Genomic DNA, 22,225 nt, shown 5'->3' with positions numbered 1-22,225 from the left:
ACACCTGCCTCCTGTCTCTGATCCCACACCTGTCTCCTGTCTCTGAACCCACACCTGTCTCCTGAACCCACACCTGTCTCCTGACTCAGAACACACACCTGTCTCCTGACTCAGAACGCACACCTGTCTCCTGACTCAGAACCCACACCTGTCTCCTGACTCAGAACGCACACCTGTCTCCTGACTCAGAACGCACACCTGTCTCCTGACTCAGAACCCACACCTGTCTCCTGACTCAGAACCCACACCTGTCTCCTGACTCAGAACGCACACCTGTCTCCTGACTCAGTATCCACACCTGTCTCCTGAACCCACACCTGTCTCCTGACTCTGAACCCACACTTGATTCCTGACTCTAAACCCACACCTGCCTCCTGACTCAGAACCCACACATGTCTCCTGACTCTGAACCCACACCTGTCTCCTGATTCTGAACCCACACCTGCCTCCTGAATCAGAACCCACACCTGTCTCCTGACTCTGAACCCACACCTGTATCCTGACTCTGAACCCACACCTGTCTCCTGACTCAGTATCCACACCTGTCTCCTGTCTCTGATCCCACACCTGTCTCCTGTCTCTGAACCCACACCTGTCTCCTGAATCTGAACCCACACCTGTCTCCTGACTCAGAACCCACACCTGTCTTCTGACTCTGAACCCACACCTGTCTCCTGACTCTGAACCCACACCTGTCTCCTGACTCAGAACCCACACCTGTCTCCTGGCTCAGAACCCACACCTGTCTCCTGACTCTGAACCCACACCTGTCTCCTGACTCTGAACCCACACCTGTCTCCTGACTCAGAACCCACACTTGTCTCCTGGCTCAGAACCCATACCTGTCTCCTGACTCTGAACCCACACCTGCCTCCTGACTCAGAACCCACACCTGTCTCCTGACTCAGAACCCACTCCTGCCTCCTGACTCTGAAACCCACACCTGTCTCCTGAACCCACACCTGTCTCCTGACTCAGAACACACACCTGTCTCCTGACTCAGAACCCACACCTGTCTCCTGGCTCAGAACCCATACCTGTCTCCTGACTCTGAACCCACACCTGCCTCCTGACTCTGAACCCACACCTGTCTCCTGACTCAGAACCCACACCTGTCTCCTGACTCAGTATCCACACCTGTCTCCTGAACCCACACCTGTCTCCTGACTCAGAACCCACACCTGCCTCCTGACTCAGAACCCACACCTGCCTCCTGACTCAGAACCCACACCTGTCTCCTGACTCTGAACCCACACCTGTCTCCTGACTCTGAACCCACAGCTGTCTCCTGACTCAGAACCCACACCTGCCTCCTGACTCAGACCCACACCTGTCTCCTGACTCAGTATCCACACCTGTCTCCTGTCTCCCTGCCACACCTGTCTCCTGTCTCTGAACCCACACCTGTCTCCTGAATCTGAACCCACACCTGTCTCCTGACTCTGAACCCACACCTGTCTCCTGTCTCTGATCCCACACCTGTCTCCTGTCTCTGAACCCACACCTGCCTCCTGAATTTTGAAACCCACACCTGTCTCCTGACTCTGAACCCACACCTGTCTCCTGTCTCTGAACCCACACCTGTCTCCTGACCTCTGAACCCACACCTGTCTCCTGATTCTGAACCCACACCTGCCTCCTGTCTCTGATCCCACACCTGTCTCCTGTCTCTGAACCCACACCTGTCTCCTGAACCCACACCTGTCTCCTGACTCAGAACACCACCTGTCTCCTGTCTCTGAACCCACACCTGTCTCCTGAATCTGAACCCACACCTGTCTCCTGACTCAGAACCCACACCTGTCTTCTGACTCTGAACCCACACCTGTCCCTGACTCTGAACCCACCCTGTCTCCTGACTCGAACCCACACTGTCTCCTGGCTCAGAACCCACACCTGTCTCCTGACTCTGAACCCACACCTGTCTCCTGAACTCTGAACCCACACCTGTCTCCTGACTCAGAACCCACACTTGTCTCCTGGCTCAGAACCCATACCTGTCTCCTGACTCTGAACCCACACCTGCCTCCTGACTCAGAACCACACCTGTCTCCTGACTCAGAACCCACTTCCTGCCTCCTGACTCTGAACCCACACCTGTCTCCTGAACCCACACCTGTCTCCTGACTCAGAACACACACCTGTCTCCTGACTCAGAACCCACACCTGTCTCCTGACTCAGAACCCACACCTGTCTCCTGACTCTGAACCCACACCTGTCTCCTGACTCTGAACCCACACCTGTCTCCTGACTCAGAACCCACACCTGTCTCCTGACTCAGAACCCACACCTGTCTCCTGAACCCACACCTGTCTCCTGACTCAGAACCCACACCTGTCTCCTGACTCAGAACCCACACCTGTCTCCTGACTCAGAACCCACACCTGTCTCCTGACTCTGAACCCACACCTGTCTCCTGACTCTGAACCCACACCTGTCTCCTGACTCAGAACCCACACCTGTCTCCTGACTCAGAACCCACACCTGTCTCCTGACTCAGAACCCACACCTGTCTCCTGACTCTGAACCCACACCTGTCTCCTGTCTCTGAACCCACACCTGTCTCCTGACTCTGAACCCACACCTGTCTCCTGACTCTGAACCCACACCTGTCTCCTGTCTCTGAACCCACACCTGTCTCCTGTCTCTGAACCCACACCTGTCTCCTGACTCTGAACCCACACCTGTCTCCTGACTCTGAACCCACACCTGTCTCCTGTCTCTGAACCCACACCTGTCTCCTGACTCTGAACCCACACCTGTCTCCTGACTCTGAACCCACACCTGTCTCCTGACTCTGAACCCACACCTGTCTCCTGACTCAGAACCCACACCTGTCTCCTGGCTCAGAACCCACACCTGTCTCCTGACTCTGAACCCACACCTGCCTCCTGACTCAGAACCCACACCTGTCTCCTGACTCAGAACCCACTCCTGCCTCCTGACTCTGAACCCACACCTGTCTCCTGAACCCACACCTGTCTCCTGACTCAGAACCCACTCCTGCCTCCTGACTCTGATCCCACACCTGTCTCCTGACTCAGAACGCACACCTGTCTCCTGACTCTGAACCCACACCTGTCTCCTGACTCTGAACCCACACCTGTCTCCTGATTCTGAACCCACACCTGCCTCCTGTCTCTGATCCCACACCTGTCTCCTGTCTCTGAACCCACACCTGTCTCCTGAACCCACACCTGTCTCCTGACTCAGAACCCACACCTGTCTCCTGACTCAGAACGCACACCTGTCTCCTGACTCAGAACCCACACCTGTCTCCTGACTCAGAACGCACACCTGTCTCCTGACTCAGAACCCACACCTGTCTCCTGACTCAGAACCCACACCTGTCTCCTGACTCAGAACCCACACCTGTCTCCTGACTCAGAACCCACACCTGTCTCCTGACTCAGTATCCACACCTGTCTCCTGAACCCACACCTGTCTCCTGACTCTGAACCCACACTTGATTCCTGACTCTAAACCCACACCTGCCTCCTGACTCAGAACCCACACCTGTCTCCTGACTCTGAACCCACACCTGTCTCCTGATTCTGAACCCACACCTGCCTCCTGAATCAGAACCCACACCTGTCTCCTGACTCTGAACCCACACCTGTATCCTGACTCTGAACCCACACCTGTCTCCTGACTCAGTATCCACACCTGTCTCCTGTCTCTGATCCCACACCTGTCTCCTGTCTCTGAACCCACACCTGTCTCCTGAATCTGAACCCACACCTGTCTCCTGACTCAGAACCCACACCTGTCTTCTGACTCTGAACCCACACCTGTCTCCTGACTCTGAACCCACACCTGTCTCCTGACTCAGAACCCACACCTGTCTCCTGGCTCAGAACCCACACCTGTCTCCTGACTCTGAACCCACACCTGTCTCCTGACTCTGAACCCACACCTGTCTCCTGACTCAGAACCCACACCTGTCTCCTGGCTCAGAACCCACACCTGTCTCCTGACTCTGAACCCACACCTGCCTCCTGACTCAGAACCCACACCTGTCTCCTGACTCAGAACCCACTCCTGCCTCCTGACTCTGAACCCACACCTGTCTCCTGAACCCACACCTGTCTCCTGACTCAGAACCCACACCTGTCTCCTGACTCAGAACCCACACCTGTCTCCTGGCTCAGAACCCACACCTGTCTCCTGACTCTGAACCCACACCTGTCTCCTGACTCTGAACCCACACCTGTCTCCTGACTCAGAACCCACACCTGTCTCCTGACTCAGAATCCACACCTGTCTCCTGAACCCACACCTGTCTCCTGACTCAGAACCCACACCTGCCTCCTGACTCAGAACCCACACCTGTCTCCTGACTCAGAACCCACACCTGTCTCCTGACTCTGAACCCACACCTGTCTCCTGACTCTGAACCCACACCTGTCTCCTGACTCAGAACCCACACCTGCCTCCTGACTCAGAACCCACACCTGTCTCCTGACTCAGAACCCACACCTGTCTCCTGTCTCTGAACCCACACCTGTCTCCTGTCTCTGAACCCACACCTGTCTCCTGACTCTGAACCCACACCTGTCTCCTGACTCTGAACCCACACCTGTCTCCTGTCTCTGATCCCACACCTGTCTCCTGTCTCTGAACCCACACCTGCCTCCTGACTCTGAACCCACACCTGTCTCCTGACTCTGAACCCACACCTGTCTCCTGTCTCTGAACCCACACCTGTCTCCTGACTCTGAACCCACACCTGTCTCCTGACTCTGAACCCACACCTGTCTCCTGACTCTGAACCCACACCTGTCTCCTGACTCAGAACCCACACCTGTCTCCTGACTCAGAACCCACACCTGTCTCCTGACTCTGAACCCACACCTGCCTCCTGACTCAGAACCCACACCTGTCTCCTGACTCAGAACCCACACCTGTCTCCTGACTCTGATCCCACACCTGTCTCCTGACTCAGAACCCACACCTGTCTCCTGACTCTGAACCCACACCTGTCTCCTGACTCTGAACCCACACCTGTCTCCTGACTCAGAACCCACACCTGTCTCCTGACTCTGAACCCACACCTGTCTCCTGACTCTGAACCCACACCTGTCTCCTGACTCTGAACCCACACCTGCCTCCTGTCTCTGAACCCACACCTGTCTCCTGTCTCTGAACCCACACCTGTCTCCTGAACCCACACCTGTCTCCTGACTCAGAACACACACTCAGTATCCACACCTGTCTCCTGTCTCTGATCCCACACCTGTCTCCTGACTCAGAACCCACACCTGTCTCCTGACTCTGAACCCACACCTGTCTCCTGACTCTGAACCCACACCTGTCTCCTGACTCAGAACCCACACCTGTCTCCTGACTCAGAACCCACACCTGTCTCCTGACTCTGAACCCACACCTGTCTCCTGACTCAGAACCCACACCTGTCTCCTGACTCAGAACCCACACCTGTCTCCTGACTCTGAACCCACACCTGTCTCCTGAACCCACACCTGTCTCCTGACTCAGAACCCACACCTGTCTCCTGACTCAGAACCCACACCTGTCTCCTGACTCTGAACCCACACCTGTCTCCTGACTCTGAACCCACACCTGTCTCCTGACTCAGTACCCACACCTGTCTCCTGAACCCACACCTGTCTCCTGACTCAGAACCCACACCTGTCTCCTGACTCAGAACCCACACCTGTCTCCTGACTCAGAACCCACACCTGTCTCCTGACTCTGAACCCACACCTGTCTCCTGACTCTGAACCCACACCTGTCTCCTGACTCAGAACCCACACCTGTCTCCTGACTCAGAACCCACACCTGTCTCCTGACTCAGAATCCACACCTGTCTCCTGTCTCTGAACCCACACCTGTCTCCTGACTCTGAACCCACACCTGTCTCCTGACTCTGAACCCACACCTGTCTCCTGACTCTGAACCCACACCTGTCTCCTGACTCTGAACCCACACCTGTCTCCTGTCTCTGAACCCACACCTGTCTCCTGACTCTGAACCCACACCTGTCTCCTGACTCTGAACCCACACCTGTCTCCTGACTCTGAACCCACACCTGTCTCCTGACTCTGAACCCACACCTGTCTCCTGACTCTGAACCCACACCTGTCTCCTGACTCTGAACCCACACCTGTCTCCTGACTCAGAACCCACACCTGTCTCCTGACTCAGAACCCACACCTGTCTCCTGACTCTGAACCCACACCTGTCTCCTGACTCAGAACCCACACCTGTCTCCTGACTCAGAACCCACACCTGCCTCCTGACTCTGAACCCACACCTGTCTCCTGACTCAGAACCCACACCTGTCTCCTGACTCTGAACCCACACCTGCCTCCTGACTCTGAACCCACACCTGTCTCCTGACTCAGAACCCACACCTGTCTCCTGACTCTGAACCCACACCTGTCTCCTGACTCTGAACCCACACCTGTCTCCTGATTCTGAACCCACACCTGCTCCTGTCTCTGAACCCACACCTGTCTCCTGACTCTGAACCCACACCTGTCTCCTGAACCCACACCTGTCTCCTGACTCAGAACCCACACCTGTCTCCTGACTCTGAACCCACACCTGTCTCCTGACTCTGAACCCACACCTGTCTCCTGACTCAGAACCCACACCTGTCTCCTGACTCTGAACCCACACCTGTCTCCTGACTCTGAACCCACACCTGTCTCCTGACTCAGAACCCACACCTGTCTCCTGACTCAGAACCCACACCTGTCTCCTGACTCTGAACCCACACCTGTCTCCTGACTCTGAACCCACACCTGTCTCCTGACTCAGAACCCACACCTGTCTCCTGACTCAGAACCCACACCTGTCTCCTGACTCTGAACCCACACCTGTCTCCTGACTCAGAACCCACACCTGTCTCCTGACTCAGAACCCACACCTGTCTCCTGACTCTGAACCCACACCTGTCTCCTGAACCCACACCTGTCTCCTGACTCAGAACACACACTCAGATCCCCACACCTGTCTCCTGTCTCTGAACCCACACCTGTCTCCTGACTCAGAACCCACACCTGTCTCCTGACTCTGAACCCACACCTGTCTCCTGACTCTGAACCCACACCTGTCTCCTGACTCAGAACCCACACCTGTCTCCTGACTCAGAACCCACACCTGTCTCCTGACTCTGAACCCACACCTGTCTCCTGACTCAGAACCCACACCTGTCTCCTGACTCTGAACCCACACCTGTCTCCTGACTCTGAACCCACACCTGTCTCCTGAACCCACACCTGTCTCCTGACTCAGAACCCACACCTGTCTCCTGACTCAGAACCCACACCTGTCTCCTGACTCAGAACCCACACCTGTCTCCTGACTCTGAACCCACACCTGTCTCCTGACTCTGAACCCACACCTGTCTCCTGACTCAGAACCCACACCTGTCTCCTGAACCCACACCTGTCTCCTGACTCAGAACCCACACCTGTCTCCTGACTCAGAACCCACACCTGTCTCCTGACTCAGAACCCACACCTGTCTCCTGACTCTGAACCCACACCTGTCTCCTGACTCTGAACCCACACCTGTCTCCTGACTCTGAACCCACACCTGTCTCCTGACTCAGAACCCACACCTGTCTCCTGACTCTGAACCCACACCTGTCTCCTGTCTCTGAACCCACACCTGTCTCCTGACTCTGAACCCACACCTGTCTCCTGTCTCTGAACCCACACCTGTCTCCTGTCTCTGAACCCACACCTGTCTCCTGAACCCACACCTGTCTCCTGACTCTGAACCACACCTGTCTCCTGACTCTGAACCCACACCTGTCTCCTGACTCTGAACCCACACCTGTCTCCTGACTCAGAACCCACACCTGTCTCCTGACTCTGAACCCACACCTGTCTCCTGACTCTGAACCCACACCTGTCTCCTGACTCAGAACCCACACCTGTCTCCTGACTCAGAACCCACACCTGTCTCCTGACTCTGAACCCACACCTGTCTCCTGACTCTGAACCCACACCTGTCTCCTGACTCAGAACCCACACCTGTCTCCTGACTCTGAACCCACACCTGTCTCCTGACTCTGAACCCACACCTGTCTCCTGACTCAGAACCCACACCTGTCTCCTGACTCTGAACCCACACCTGTCTCCTGACTCTGAACCCACACCTGTCTCCTGACTCAGAACCCACACCTGTCTCCTGTCTCTGATCCCACACCTGTCTCCTGTCTCTGAACCCACACCTGTCTCCTGAACCCACACCTGTCTCCTGACTCAGAACCCACACCTGTCTCCTGACTCTGAACCCACACCTGTCTCCTGACTCTGAACCCACACCTGTCTCCTGACTCAGAACCCACACCTGTCTCCTGACTCAGAACCCACACCTGTCTCCTGACTCTGAACCCACACCTGTCTCCTGACTCTGAACCCACACCTGTCTCCTGACTCAGAACCCACACCTGTCTCCTGGCTCAGAACCCACACCTGTCTCCTGACTCTGAACCCACACCTGTCTCCTGACTCTGAACCCACACCTGTCTCCTGACTCAGAACCCACACCTGTCTCCTGACTCTGAACCCACACCTGTCTCCTGAACCCACACCTGTCTCCTGACTCAGAACCCACACCTGTCTCCTGACTCAGAACCCACACCTGTCTCCTGACTCTGAACCCACACCTGCCTCCTGACTCTGAACCCACACCTGTCTCCTGACTCAGAACCCACACCTGTCTCCTGACTCAGAACCCACACCTGTCTCCTGAACCCACACCTGTCTCCTGACTCAGAACCCACACCTGCCTCCTGACTCAGAACCCACACCTGCCTCCTGACTCAGAACCCACACCTGTCTCCTGACTCTGAACCCACACCTGTCTCCTGACTCTGAACCCACACCTGTCTCCTGACTCAGAACCCACACCTGTCTCCTGACTCAGAACCCACACCTGGCTCCTGACTCAGTATCCACACCTGTCTCCTGTCTCCTGATCCCACACCTGTCTCCTGTCTCTGAACCCACACCTGTCTCCTGAATCTGAACCCACACCTGTCTCCTGACTCTGAACCCACACCTGTCTCCTGTCTCTGATCCCACACCTGTCTCCTGTCTCTGAACCCACACCTGCCTCCTGAATTTGAACCCACACCTGTTCTCCTGACTCTGAACCCACACCTGTCTCCTGTCTCTGAACCCACACCTGTCTCCCTGACTCTGAACCCACACCTGTCTCCTGACTCTGAAACCCACACCTGTTCTCCTGACTCAGAACCCACACTTGTCTCCCTGCTCAGAACCCATACCTGTCTCCTGACTCTGAACCCACACCTGCCCTCCTGACTCAGAACCCACACCTGTCTCCTGACTCAGAACCCACTCCTGCCTCCTGACTCTGAACCCACACCTGTCTCCTGAACCCACACCTGTCTCCTGACTCAGAACCCACACCTGTCTCCTGGCTCAGAACCCATACCTGTCTCCTGACTCTGAACCCACACCTGCCTCCTGACTCTGAACCCACACCTGTCTCCTGACTCAGAACCCACACCTGTCTCCTGACTCAGTATCCACACCTGTCTCCTGAACCCACACCTGTCTCCTGACTCAGAACCCACACCTGCCTCCTGACTCAGAAACCCACACCTGCCTCCTGACTCAGAACCCACACCTGTCTCCTGACTCTGAAACCCACACCTGTCTCCTGACTCTGAACCCACAGCTGTCTCCTGACTCAGAACCCACACCTGCCTCCTGACTCAGAACCCACACCTGTCTCCTGACTCAGTATCCACACCTGTCTCCTGTCTCTGATCCCACACCTGTCTCCTGTCTCTGAACCCACACCTGTCTCCTGAATCTGAACCCACACCTGTCTCCTGACTCTGAACCCACACCTGTCTCCTGTCTCTGATCCCACACCTGTCTCCTGTCTCTGAACCCACACCTGCCTCCTGAATTTGAACCCACACCTGTCTCCTGACTCTGAACCCACACCTGTCTCCTGTCTCTGAACCCACACCTGTCTCCTGACTCTGAACCCACACCTGTCTCCTGACTCTGAACCCACACCTGTCTCCTGACTCTGAACCCACACCTGTCTCCTGACTCAGAACCCACACTTGTCTCCTGGCTCAGAACCCATACCTGTCTCCTGACTCTGAACCCACACCTGCCTCTTGACTCAGAACCCACACCTGTCTCCTGACTCAGAACCGACTCCTGCCTCCGGACTCTGATCCCACACCTGTCTCCTGACTCAGAACGCACACCTGTCTCCTGACTCTGAACCCACTCCTGCCTCCTGACTCTGATCCCACACCTGTCTCCTGACTCAGAACGCACACCTGTCTCCTGACTCTGAACCCACACCTGTCTCCTGACTCTGAACCCACACCTGTCTCCTGATTCTGAACCCACACCTGCCTCCTGTCTCTGATCCCACACCTGTCTCCTGTCTCTGAACCCACACCTGTCTCCTGAACCCACACCTGTCTCCTGACTCAGAACACACACTCAGTATCCACACCTGTCTCCTGTCTCTGATCCCACACCTGTCTCCTGGCTCAGAACCCACACCTGTCTCCTGACTCTGAACCCACACCTGTCTCCTGACTCTGAACCCACACCTGTCTCCTGACTCAGAACCCACACTTGTCTCCTGGCTCAGAACCCATACCTGTCTCCTGACTCTGAACCCACACCTGCCTCCTGACTCAGAACCCACACCTGTCTCCTGACTCAGAACCCACTCCTAACTCCTGACTCTGAACCCACACCTGTCTCCTGAACCCACACCTGTCTCCTGACTCAGAACACACACCTGTCTCCTGACTCAGAACCCACACCTGTCTCCTGGCTCAGAACCCATACCTGTCTCCTGACTCTGAACCCACACCTGCCTCCTGACTCTGAACCCACACCTGTCTCCTGACTCAGTATCCACACCTGTCTCCTGAACCCACACCTGTCTCCTGACTCAGAACCCACACCTGCCTCCTGACTCAGAACCCACACCTGCCTCCTGACTCAGAACCCACACCTGTCACCTGACTCTGAACCCACACCTGTCTCCTGACTCTGAACCCACAGCTGTCTCCTGACTCAGAACCCACACCTGCCTCCTGACTCAGAACCCACACCTGTCTCCTGACTCAGTATCCACACCTGTCTCCTGTCTCTGATCCCACACCTGTCTCCTGTCTCTGAACCCACACCTGTCTCCTGAATCTGAACCCACAAATGTCTCCTGACTCTGAACCCACACCTGTCTCCTGTCTCTGATCCCACACCTGTCTCCTGTCTCTGAACCCACACCTGCCTCCTGAATTTGAACCCACACCTGTCTCCTGACTCTGAACCCACACCTGTCTCCTGTCTCTGAACCCACACCTGTCTCCTGACTCTGAACCCACACCTGTCTCCTGACTCTGAACCCACACCTGTCTCCTGACTCTGAACCCACACCTGTCTCCTGACTCAGAACCCACACTTGTCTCCTGGCTCAGAACCCATACCTGTCTCCTGACTCTGAACCCACACCTGCCTCCTGACTCAGAACCCACACCTGTCTCCTGACTCAGAACCCACTCCTGCCTCCGGACTCTGATCCCACACCTGTCTCCTGACTCAGAACGCACACCTGTCTCCTGACTCTGAACCCACTCCTGCCTCCTGACTCTGATCCCACACCTGTCTCCTGACTCAGAACGCACACCTGTCTCCTGACTCTGAACCCACACCTGTCTCCTGACTCTGAACCCACACCTGTCTCCTGATTCTGAACCCACACCTGCCTCCTGTCTCTGATCCCACACCTGTCTCCTGTCTCTGAACCCACACCTGTCTCCTGAACCCACACCTGTCTCCTGACTCAGAACACACACCTGTCTCCTGACTCTGAACCCACACCCGCCTCCTGACTCAGAACCCACACCTGTCTCCTGACTCTGAACACACACATGTCTCATGACTCTGAACCCTCACTTTCCTCCTGACTCTGAACCCACACCTGTCTCCTGACTCAGAACCCACTCCTGTCTCCTGCCTCAGAACCCACACCTGTCTCCTGACTCTGAACCCACACCTGCCTCAGAACCCACACCTGTCTCCTGTCTCTGATCCCACACCTGTCTCCTGTCTCTGAACCCACACCTGTCTCCTGACTCTGAACCCACACCTGTCACCTGACTCTGAACCCACACCTGTCTCCTGATTCTGAACCCACACCTGTCTCCTGACTCAGTACCCACACCTGTCTCCTGGCTCAGAACCCACACCTGTCTCCTGACTCTGAACCCACACCTGTCTCCTGTCTCTGAACCCACACCTGTCTCCTGAATCTGAACCCACACCTGTCTCCTGTCTCTGAACCCACACCTGTCTCCTGACTCAGAACCCACACCTGTCTCCTGTCTCTGATCCCACACCTGTCTCCTGTCTCTGAACCCACACCTGTCTCCTGTCTCTGATCCCATACCTGTCTCCTGACTCTGAACCCACACCTGCCTCCTGACTCAGAACCCACACCTGTCTCCTGACTCAGAACCCACTCCTGCCTCCTGACTCTGAACCCACACCTGTCTCCTGAACCCACACCTGTCTCCTGACTCAGAACCCACTCCTGCCTCCTGACTCTGATCCCACACCTGTCTCCTGACTCAGAACGCACACCTGTCTCCTGACTCTGAACCCACACCTGTCTCCTGACTCTGAACCCACACCTGTCTCCTGATTCTGAACCCACACCTGCCTCCTGTCTCTGATCCCACACCTGTCTCCTGTCTCTGAACCCACACCTGTCTCCTGAACCCACACCTGTCTCCTGACTCAGAACACACACCTGTCTCCTGACTCAGAACGCACACCTGTCTCCTGAATCTGAACCCACACCTGTCTCCTGACTCTGAACCCACACCTGTCTCCTGACTCAGAACCCACACCTGTCTCCTGACTCAGAACCCACACCTGTCTCCTGACTCTGAACCCACACCTGTCACCTGACTCTGAACCCACACCTGTCTCCTGATTCTGAACCCACACCTGTCTCCTGACTCAGTACCCACACCTGTCTCCTGGCTCAGAACCCACACCTGTCTCCTGACTCTGAACCCACACCTGTCTCCTGTCTCTGAACCCACACCTGTCTCCTGAATCTGAACCCACACCTGTCTCCTGTCTCTGAACCCACACCTGTCTCCTGACTCAGAACCCACACCTGTCTCCTGTCTCTGATCCCACACCTGTCTCCTGTCTCTGAACCCACACCTGTCTCCTGTCTCTGATCCCATACCTGTCTCCTGACTCTGAACCCACACCTGCCTCCTGACTCAGAACCCACACCTGTCTCCTGACTCAGAACCCACTCCTGCCTCCTGACTCTGAACCCACACCTGTCTCCTGAACCCACACCTGTCTCCTGACTCAGAACCCACTCCTGCCTCCTGACTCTGATCCCACACCTGTCTCCTGACTCAGAACGCACACCTGTCTCCTGACTCTGAACCCACACCTGTCTCCTGACTCTGAACCCACACCTGTCTCCTGATTCTGAACCCACACCTGCCTCCTGTCTCTGATCCCACACCTGTCTCCTGTCTCTGAACCCACACCTGTCTCCTGAACCCACACCTGTCTCCTGACTCAGAACACACACCTGTCTCCTGACTCAGAACGCACACCTGTCTCCTGAATCTGAACCCACACCTGTCTCCTGACTCTGAACCCACACCTGTCTCCTGACTCAGAACCCACACCTGTCTCCTGACTCAGAACCCACACCTGTCTCCTGACTCAGAACCCACACCTGCCTCCTGACTCAGAACCCACACCTGTCTCCTGACTCAGTATCCACACCTGTCTCCTGTCTCTGATCCCACACCTGTCTCCTGTCTCTGAACCCACACCTGTCTCCTGAATCTGAACCCACACCTGTCTCCTGACTCTGAACCCACACCTGTCTCCTGACTCAGAACCCACACCTGTCTCCTGGCTCAGAACCCACACCTGTCTCCTGTCTCTGATCCCACACCTGTCTCCTCTCTCTGATCCCACACCTGTCTCCTGCCTCAGAACCCACACCTGTCTCCTGACTCTGAACCCATTGACATTCAAATAGTTCTTACTGTCAGATGGGATGAGGTGAACTAATCCTGCCTGTGGACGCTGAACGCCGAGAGAGAGAGAGAGAGAGAGAGAGACAGACACAGAGAGAGAGAGAGAGACAGACACAGAGAGAGAGAGAGAGAGAGAGAGAGACAGACACAGAGAGAGAGAGACAGACACAGAGAGAGAGAGTGAGACAGACACAGAGAAACACTCACAGAGAGAGAGACACACAGGGAGAGAGAGAGACAGACACAGAGAGAGAGAGACAGACACAGAGAGAGAGAGAGAGAGAGAGAGAGAGAGAGAGAGACAGACCCAGAGAGAGAGAGACAGACACAGAGAGAGAGAGTGAGACACAGAGAGAGAGAGAGAGAGAGAGAGAGAGAGAGAGAGAGAGAGAGACAGACACAGAGAGAGAGAGACAGACACAGAGAGAGAGAGACAGACACAGAGAGAGAGTGAGACACAGAGAGAGAGAGAGAGACAGACACAGAGAGAGAGAGACAGACACAGAGAGAGAGAGTGAGACACAGAGAGAGAGAGTGAGACAGACACAGAGAGAGAGAGAGAGAGAGAGAGAGAGAGAGAGAGAGACAGACACAGAGAGAGAGAGACAGACACAGAGAGAGAGAGTGAGACACAGAGAGTGAGACACAGAGAGAGAGAGTGAGACACAGAGAGAGAGAGTGAGACAGACACAGAGAAACACTCACAGAGAGAGAGACAGACACAGACACATAAACAGACACATAAACACACACTCTACCAATCTAAAAGGGTGGTTCCAAGGGTTGCTGTTTTGTTTTAATCAGGGAGCGATATTTGTGAGTCTTAGTTATTTGTAATAGCAATTTATTTGATGTCAGGAATCCCACAGTAGTGTGTATGGAATGGAATTAAATCATATTTAAAGATCATCGATTTGTGGGCGTGTGTGTGCGCCTGAGTGCGTGCGTGTCAAGACTGATAATAATAAAGAAGAAGAAGTTTTGTCCAAGAGAAGAAGAAGTTTTGTCCAAGAGAAGAAGAAGTTTTGTCAAAGCGAAGAAGAAGTTTTGTCAAAGAGAAGAAGTTGTCAAAGAGAAGAAGAAGTTTCACAAGAGCTTTAAGACAAATTGATTTTCTACTGTGCTTCCATCAAGTACAGAACAGCTCATTACTTATATATTGGAATAGTTTGTATGTTTCATCAAAATAACTAACACTTTCTGTGTCCAGAATGGCACATTGTTCCCTATATAAACGTAGTGCACTAACCCTATATGAGTGGAGGAGTGGAGGAGGGGAGGACTGGAGGAGGGGAGGACTGGAGGAGGGGAGGAGGGGAGGACTGGAGGAGTGGAGGAGTAGAGGACTGGAGGAGGGGAGGAGGGGAGGACTGGAGGAGGGGAGAAGGGGAGGACTGGAGGAGGGGAGGAGGGGAGAAGCGGAGGACTGGAGGAGGGGAGGACTGGAGGAGGGGAGGAGGCGAGGAGGGGAGGAGGGGAGGACTGGAGGAGGGGAGGAGTAGAGGACTGGGGAGTGGAGGAGGGGAGGACTGGAGGAGTGGAGGAGGGGAGGACTGGAGGAGGGGAGGAGTAGAGGACTGGAGGAGGGGAGGAGTAGAGGACTGGAGGAGTGGAGGAGGGGAGGACTGGAGGAGGGGAGGAGTAGAGGACTGGAGGAGGGGAGGAGTAGAGGACTGGAGGAGGGGAGGAGTACAGGACTGGAGGAGGGGAGGAGTAGAGGACTGGAGGAGGGGAGGACTGGAGGAGGGGAGGAGTACAGGACTGGAGGAGGGGAGGAGTACAGGACTGGAGGAGGGGAGGACTGGAGGAGGGGAGGAGTACAGGACTGGAGGAGGGGAGGAGTACAGGACTGGAGGAGGGGAGGAGTACAGGACTGGAGGAGGGGAGGAGGGGAGGACTGGAGGAGGGGAGGAGTAGAGGACTGGAGGAGGGGAGGAGTAGAGGACTGGAGGAGGGGAGGAGTACAGGACTGGAGGAGGGGAGGACTGGAGGAGGGGAGGAGTAGAGGACTGGAGGAGGGGAGGAGTACAGGACTGGAGGAGGGGAGGAGTAGAGGACTGGAGGAGGGGAGGACTGGAGGAGGGGAGGAGTACAGGACTGGAGGAGGGGAGGAGTACAGGACTGGAGGAGGGGAGGACTGGAGGAGGGGAGAAGGGGAGTACTTGGCTCGTGTTTATCTGTTTACCTCCCAATTCCGTTTTTTAGTGCACTGTTTTTCAGTCCGATGGGCTCTAGATAGTTGGGGTCTGCAGCCAGATAATGAAAAAAAAGAGTACAATTATTGTGTTAAAATTTAGTTCCTGAACAACAACAGATTGAACAAACTTTGGTGTTGAGAGCCACGGAATAAATTTAGAGAGTGTAATACAAATCAGTGTAATATTATTAATTTAAAAAAATTGTTTACCCTGGGCAACATATTGGATATTAGTATCCACAGTAAGCCTATACTCCAACAATTATTCATTTTTCAAATCAACACTTTAAGTTATTTATTTTTTTGACAGGAATTTCTCTTCACCTCATAGAAAAATGTTTGGAATTGCAGGATATTAGTATTAAAACAACAAAACATCACTCATGAAATCCGCAACATGTCTCTTCTCCGAGGCCTTTCAAATGTTCCTTCCCAGGACCCGAGGTTCCTCCGGCCCTGCCCAACAAGACCGGAGGTTCCTCCGGCACTGCCCAACAAGACCCGAGGTTCCTCCGGCCCTGCCCAACAAGACCCGAGGTTCCTCCGGCACTGCCCAACAAGACCCGAGGTTCCTCCGACCCTGCCCAACAAGACCCGAGGTTCCTCCGGCCCTGCCCAACAAGACCGGAGGTTCCTCCGGCACTGCCCAACAAGACCGGAGGTTCCTCCGGCACTGCCCAACAAGACCGGAGGTTCCTCCGGCACTGCCCAACAAGACCGGAGGTTCCTCCGGCCCTGCCCAACAAGACCGGAGGTTCCTCCGGCACTGCCCAACAAGACCGGAGGTTCCTCCGGCCCTGCCCAACAAGACCGGAGGTTCCTCCGGCACTGCCCAACAAGACCCGAGGTTCCTCCGGCACTGCCCAACAAGACCCGAGGTTCCTCCGGCACTGCCCAACAAGACCGGAGGTTCCTCCGGCACTGCCCAACAAGACCGGAGGTTCCTCCGGCACTGCCCAACAAGACCCGAGGTTCCTCCGGCCCTGCCCAACAAGACCGGAGGTTCCTCCGGCCCTGCCCAACAAGACCGGAGGTTCCTCCGGCACTGCCCAACAAGACCGGAGGTTCCTCCGGCACTGCCCAACAAGACCGGAGGTTCCTCCGGCACTGCCCAACAAGACCCGAGGTTCCTCCGGCCCTGCCCAACAAGACCCGAGGTTCCTCCGGCACTGCCCAACAAGACCGGAGGTTCCTCCGGCACTGCCCAACAAGACCCGAGGTTCCTCCGGCACTGCCCAACAAGACCGGAGGTTCCTCCGGCACTGCCCAACAAGACCCGAGGTTCCTCCGGCACTGCCCAACAAGACCCGAGGTTCCTCCGGCACTGCCCAACAAGACCGGAGGTTCCTCCGGCACTGCCCAACAAGACCCGAGGTTCCTCCGGCACTGCCCAACAAGACCGGAGGTTCCTCCGGCACTGCCCAACAAGACCCGAGGTTCCTCCGGCACTGCCCAACAAGACCCGAGGTTCCTCCGGCCCTGCCCAACAAGACCCGAGGTTCCTCCGACCCTGCCCAACAAGACCCGAGGTTCCTCCGGCACTGCCCAACAAGACCCGAGGTTCCTCCGGCACTGCCCAACAAGACCCGAGGTTCCTCCGGCCCTGCCCAACAAGACCCGAGGTTCCTCCGGCACTGCCCAACAAGACCCGAGGTTCCTCCGACCCTGCCCAACAAGACCCGAGGTTCCTCCGGCACTGCCCAACAAGACCCAAGGTTCCTCCGACCCTGCCCAACAAGACCCGAGGTTCCTCCGGCACTGCCCAACAAGACCCAAGGTTCCTCCGGCACTGCCCAAGTCATTGTACGGTAAAATGTGAAAAGGTACAAATCTGTGGTTCTGCCCCTGAACAAGGCAGTTAACCCACTGTTCATTGGCTGTCATTGTAAATAAAAATCTGTTGTTCTGCCCCTGAACAAGGCAGTTAACCCACTGTTCCCCGGTAGGCCGTCATTGTAAATAAGAATGTGTTCTTAACTGACTTGCCTCGTTAAATAAAGGTTAAATACAATTTTAAAAAGAATAAAACAGTAAAAGTCATCGTATGCTATTTTTATCTTACTTGAATACTCATTATGAGTCTCTGATGAAAAAGGTTTGAGTAGCCCTGACATTGGGAATGTCAGGCATTGGGTGTAATTTTGGTGTGTGTGTGTGTTGATGTGTGTGTGTGAGTGTGTGTATATGTGTGTGTGTGTGTGTGTGTGTGTGTGTGTGTATATATATATATGTGTGTGTGTGTGTGTGTGTGCGTGTGTGTGTGTGTGTGGGGGGGGGGGGGGGGGGGGGGGGGGACATGTCTTTCAGTGTCTAGCTTGGACCTTGAGAGAGGAGAGAGAGAATAAACATTCCCTAAGCCCTCAGCTCTTCCCATCTGCGCTGGCATCCCATTGGGGGGGGGCTGTGTCCCAAAAGGTATCCTATTGCCTTATAAAGTACACTACTTTTGACCAAAGCCCTATTACCTCAGGTCAAAAGTAGTGATCTATGTAGGGAATAGGGTACCAATTGGGATGCAATGATTGGTTCTCACTGGGGACCTTACGGGATAAGCCACCATTTTATTTGTCTGCCTGCCTCTCCATGCCTGCTTCATTTCTGCTGACTTCTATTATCCGTTATTGGAGGAGAATTCATCCGTGATAAGAGTTTAGTCCTCTTTGTGGATCCCCCAGAGGTCAACCAGAGGTCAACCTGGGCTGAGTCCAAAATGTACCCTGGGTTCTATTTTAACAAAACGTAACACAGTGGTCTAAATATTTTAAGCGATTTTTTTTTTCTAAAACCAGAATTATGGGCGGAGTATCTGGCGGTGGCACACAAGGGCGTTTTGATGAATAGACAAGTTGGAGGCCCCTCACAGGCCAATCAGAAGGTTCTCCACGGCTAAATATGTGGCTGCTTCCTGTTGTGTATTTACAGTATTTCATGTATTGCGTTGTCATCAACTGAAATATGAATATTACTCCATTATAGCCTAGTTTTGTTAAATATCCCACAAAAACAAACCAACAAAATGTAGGCCTATCCCATATTCGCTAAACATGGTTTACAGTTCACATTGTTCTAAGTACTTTCATGGCTTCAATATAGAAACATGTTGTTAAACACAGCATTCGCACTGGTATAGGGATAGTGTAAAAAGACCTAAAAAAAGACATTGAAAAATTTGAATCTGATTCGAATAAAAGGAAACAACGCCTTTTTTTTTTCAATATATGTGTCACGTCTACCCCCGTTCCCCCTAAAAATAGTAAAAAAATCATGAGTAGGTGTGTCCGCCTTTTGACTGGTACTGTATATACATATATAAATATACATTATTATATAGGACATACACGTCAAAACCATGTTCCTTATTGTTAGTTGTTTTAGTGTTCGTGCCATTTACAAATGTGTTATTGAATGTGTTTTTATGGGCTATAGTAGTAAAGACGAATTCCTAAAAACATTTTTTATACCTATTGGGATCCTAAAATTCAAAATCAAATGCCTAAATGATCCAAGGTATGACCATCTTAAAACAAGTCCATATGTCCACATTTAAGATGACAAATGGAATTGTTTTTAAGATGGTCATTCCATGGAAAGGTATTTGATTTTGAATTTTAGGATCCCAACAGGTATCAAGAAAATATATAAAACATTTATTGGATAAAATATTGAATTTGGCCTTTACTACTATAGCCCATGAAAGCGGATGGGAATAACCCGTTCATACATGTCAACGACAGTACAACAATGAATAATAAGGAACAAGGTTTTTTATGTGTTTGTCCTATCCACAGAGGGTTCTACATGGAACCAAAAAGGGGTTCTACCGGGAACTGAAAAGGGTTCTCCTACTGGGACAGCCAAAGAACCGTTTTTCAACTCTTTTCTGTAAGAGTGCCACATGTTGCTGTGCGATAGGAGTGTGACATCACTGCCTATTTCATCTCAGAGCCTATACCAAGGCAGGATAGGAGCGTGACATCACTGCCTATTTCATCTCAGAGCCTATACCAAGGCAGGATAGGAGCGTGACATCACTGCCTATTTCATCTCAGAGCCTATACCAAGGCAGGATAGGAGCGTGACATCACTGGCTATTTCATCTCAGAGCCTATACCAAGGCAGGATAGGAGCGTGACATCACTGCCTATTTCATCTCAGAGCCTATACCAAGGCAGGGTAGGAGCGTGACATCACTGCCTATTTAAACTCAGAGCCTATACCAAGGCAGGGTAGGAGCGTGACATCACTGCCTATTTAAACTCAGAGCCTATACCAAGGCAGGATAGGAGCGTGACATCACTGCCTATTTCATCTCAGAGCCTATACCAAGGCAGGATAGGAGCGTGACATCACTGCCTATTTCATCTCAGAGCCTATACCAAGGCAGGATAGGAGCGTGACATCACTGCCTATTTCATCTCAGAGCCTATACCAAGGCAGGATAGGAGCGTGACATCACTGCCTATTTCATCTCAGAGCCTATACCAAGGCAGGGTAGGAGCGTGACATCACTGCCTATTTAAACTCAGAGCCTATACCAAGGCAGGATAGGAGCGTGACATCACTGCCTATTTAATCTCAGAGCCTATACCAAGGCAGGGTAGGAGCGTGACATCACTGCCTATTTAAACTCAGAGCCTATACCAAGGCAGGATAGGAGCGTGACATCACTGCCTATTTCATCTCAGAGCCTATACCAAGGCAGGATAGGAGCGTGACATCACTGCCTATTTCATCTCAGAGCCTATACCAAGGCAGGGTAGGAGCGTGACATCACTGCCTATTTAATCTCAGAGCCTATACCAAGGCAGGACATAAAAACACAATAATGTATTGATAAACTAAAAATTTAACAACAATTAGACTCCATGGACATGTAAATGGAGGGTATTATTGTTACCATGGAAATATAAATGGAGGGTGTAATTGTCTCCATGGAAATATAAATGGAGGGTGTTATTGTCACCTTGGAAATATAAATGGAGGGTGTTATTGTCACCATGGAAATATAAATGGAGGGTGTTATTGTTACCATGGAAATATAAATGGAGGGTGTTATTGTCACCATGGAAATATAAATGGAGGGTGTTATTGAGGCTGAGTTATAATGGTCGTTCATGAACAGTTTTATGAATGGTCTGAATTACAACGGGACGGGCAAATATCATGACTGGTCTATATCATGACTGGTCTATATCATGACTGGTCTATATCATGACTGGTCTATATCATGACTGGTCTATAACATGACTGGTCTATATCATGACTGGTCTATAACATGACTGGTCTATATCATGACTGGTCTATATCATGACTGGTCTATATCATGACTGGTCTATATCATGACTGGTCTATAACATGACTCGTCTATAACATGACTGGTCTATATCATGACTGGTCTATATCATGACTGGTGTATATCATGACTGGTCTATATCATGACTGGTCTATATCATGACTGGTCTATAACATGACTGGTCTATATCATGACTGGTCTATATCATGACTGGTCTATATCATGACTGGTCTATATCATGACTGGTCTATATCATGACTGGTCTATAACATGACTGGTCTATAACATGACTGGTCTATATCATGACTGGCCTATAACATGACTGGTCTATATCATGACTGGTCTATATCATGACTGGTCTATATCATGACTGGTCTATATCATGACTGGTCTATATCATGACTGGTCTATAACATGACTGGTCTATATCATGACTGGTCTATATCATGACTGGTCTATAACATGACTGGTCTATATCATGACTGGTCTATATCATGACTGGTCTATATCATGACTGGTCTATATCATGACTGGTCAAACACATGACTGGTCTATATCATGACTGGTCTATATCATGACTGGTCGATATCATGACTGGTCAAACACATGACTGGTGTATATCATGACTGGTCTATATCATGACTGGTCTATATCATG

General features: G+C 52.9%; 1 protein-coding gene across 1 annotated transcript; it reads left to right on the top strand.

Moving 5' to 3' along the window:
• The first annotated feature begins 16,672 nt into the window (after positions 1-16,672).
• On the top strand, positions 16,673-18,094 carry LOC116356560 (basic salivary proline-rich protein 4-like). The gene has a single exon (XM_031802360.1). The coding sequence runs from the start codon at positions 16,673-16,675 to the stop codon at positions 18,092-18,094; it is 1,422 nt and encodes a 473-aa protein (XP_031658220.1).
• The last annotated feature ends 4,131 nt before the right edge of the window (positions 18,095-22,225 follow it).

The sequence above is a fragment of the Oncorhynchus kisutch genome, linkage group LG2, assembly GCF_002021735.2.
Source record: "Oncorhynchus kisutch isolate 150728-3 linkage group LG2, Okis_V2, whole genome shotgun sequence".
NCBI lineage: Eukaryota > Metazoa > Chordata > Actinopteri > Salmoniformes > Salmonidae > Oncorhynchus > Oncorhynchus kisutch.
The sequence above is the reverse complement of the archived record's forward strand: the minus strand, read 5'-3'. Positions and strand labels throughout refer to the sequence as shown.

Bases quoted from the DNA above. Each gene is read 5' to 3' on its own strand.
- LOC116356560 (XM_031802360.1), top strand. From the start codon at position 16,673: ATGTCTCTTCTCCGAGGCCTTTCAAATGTTCCTTCCCAGGACCCGAGG.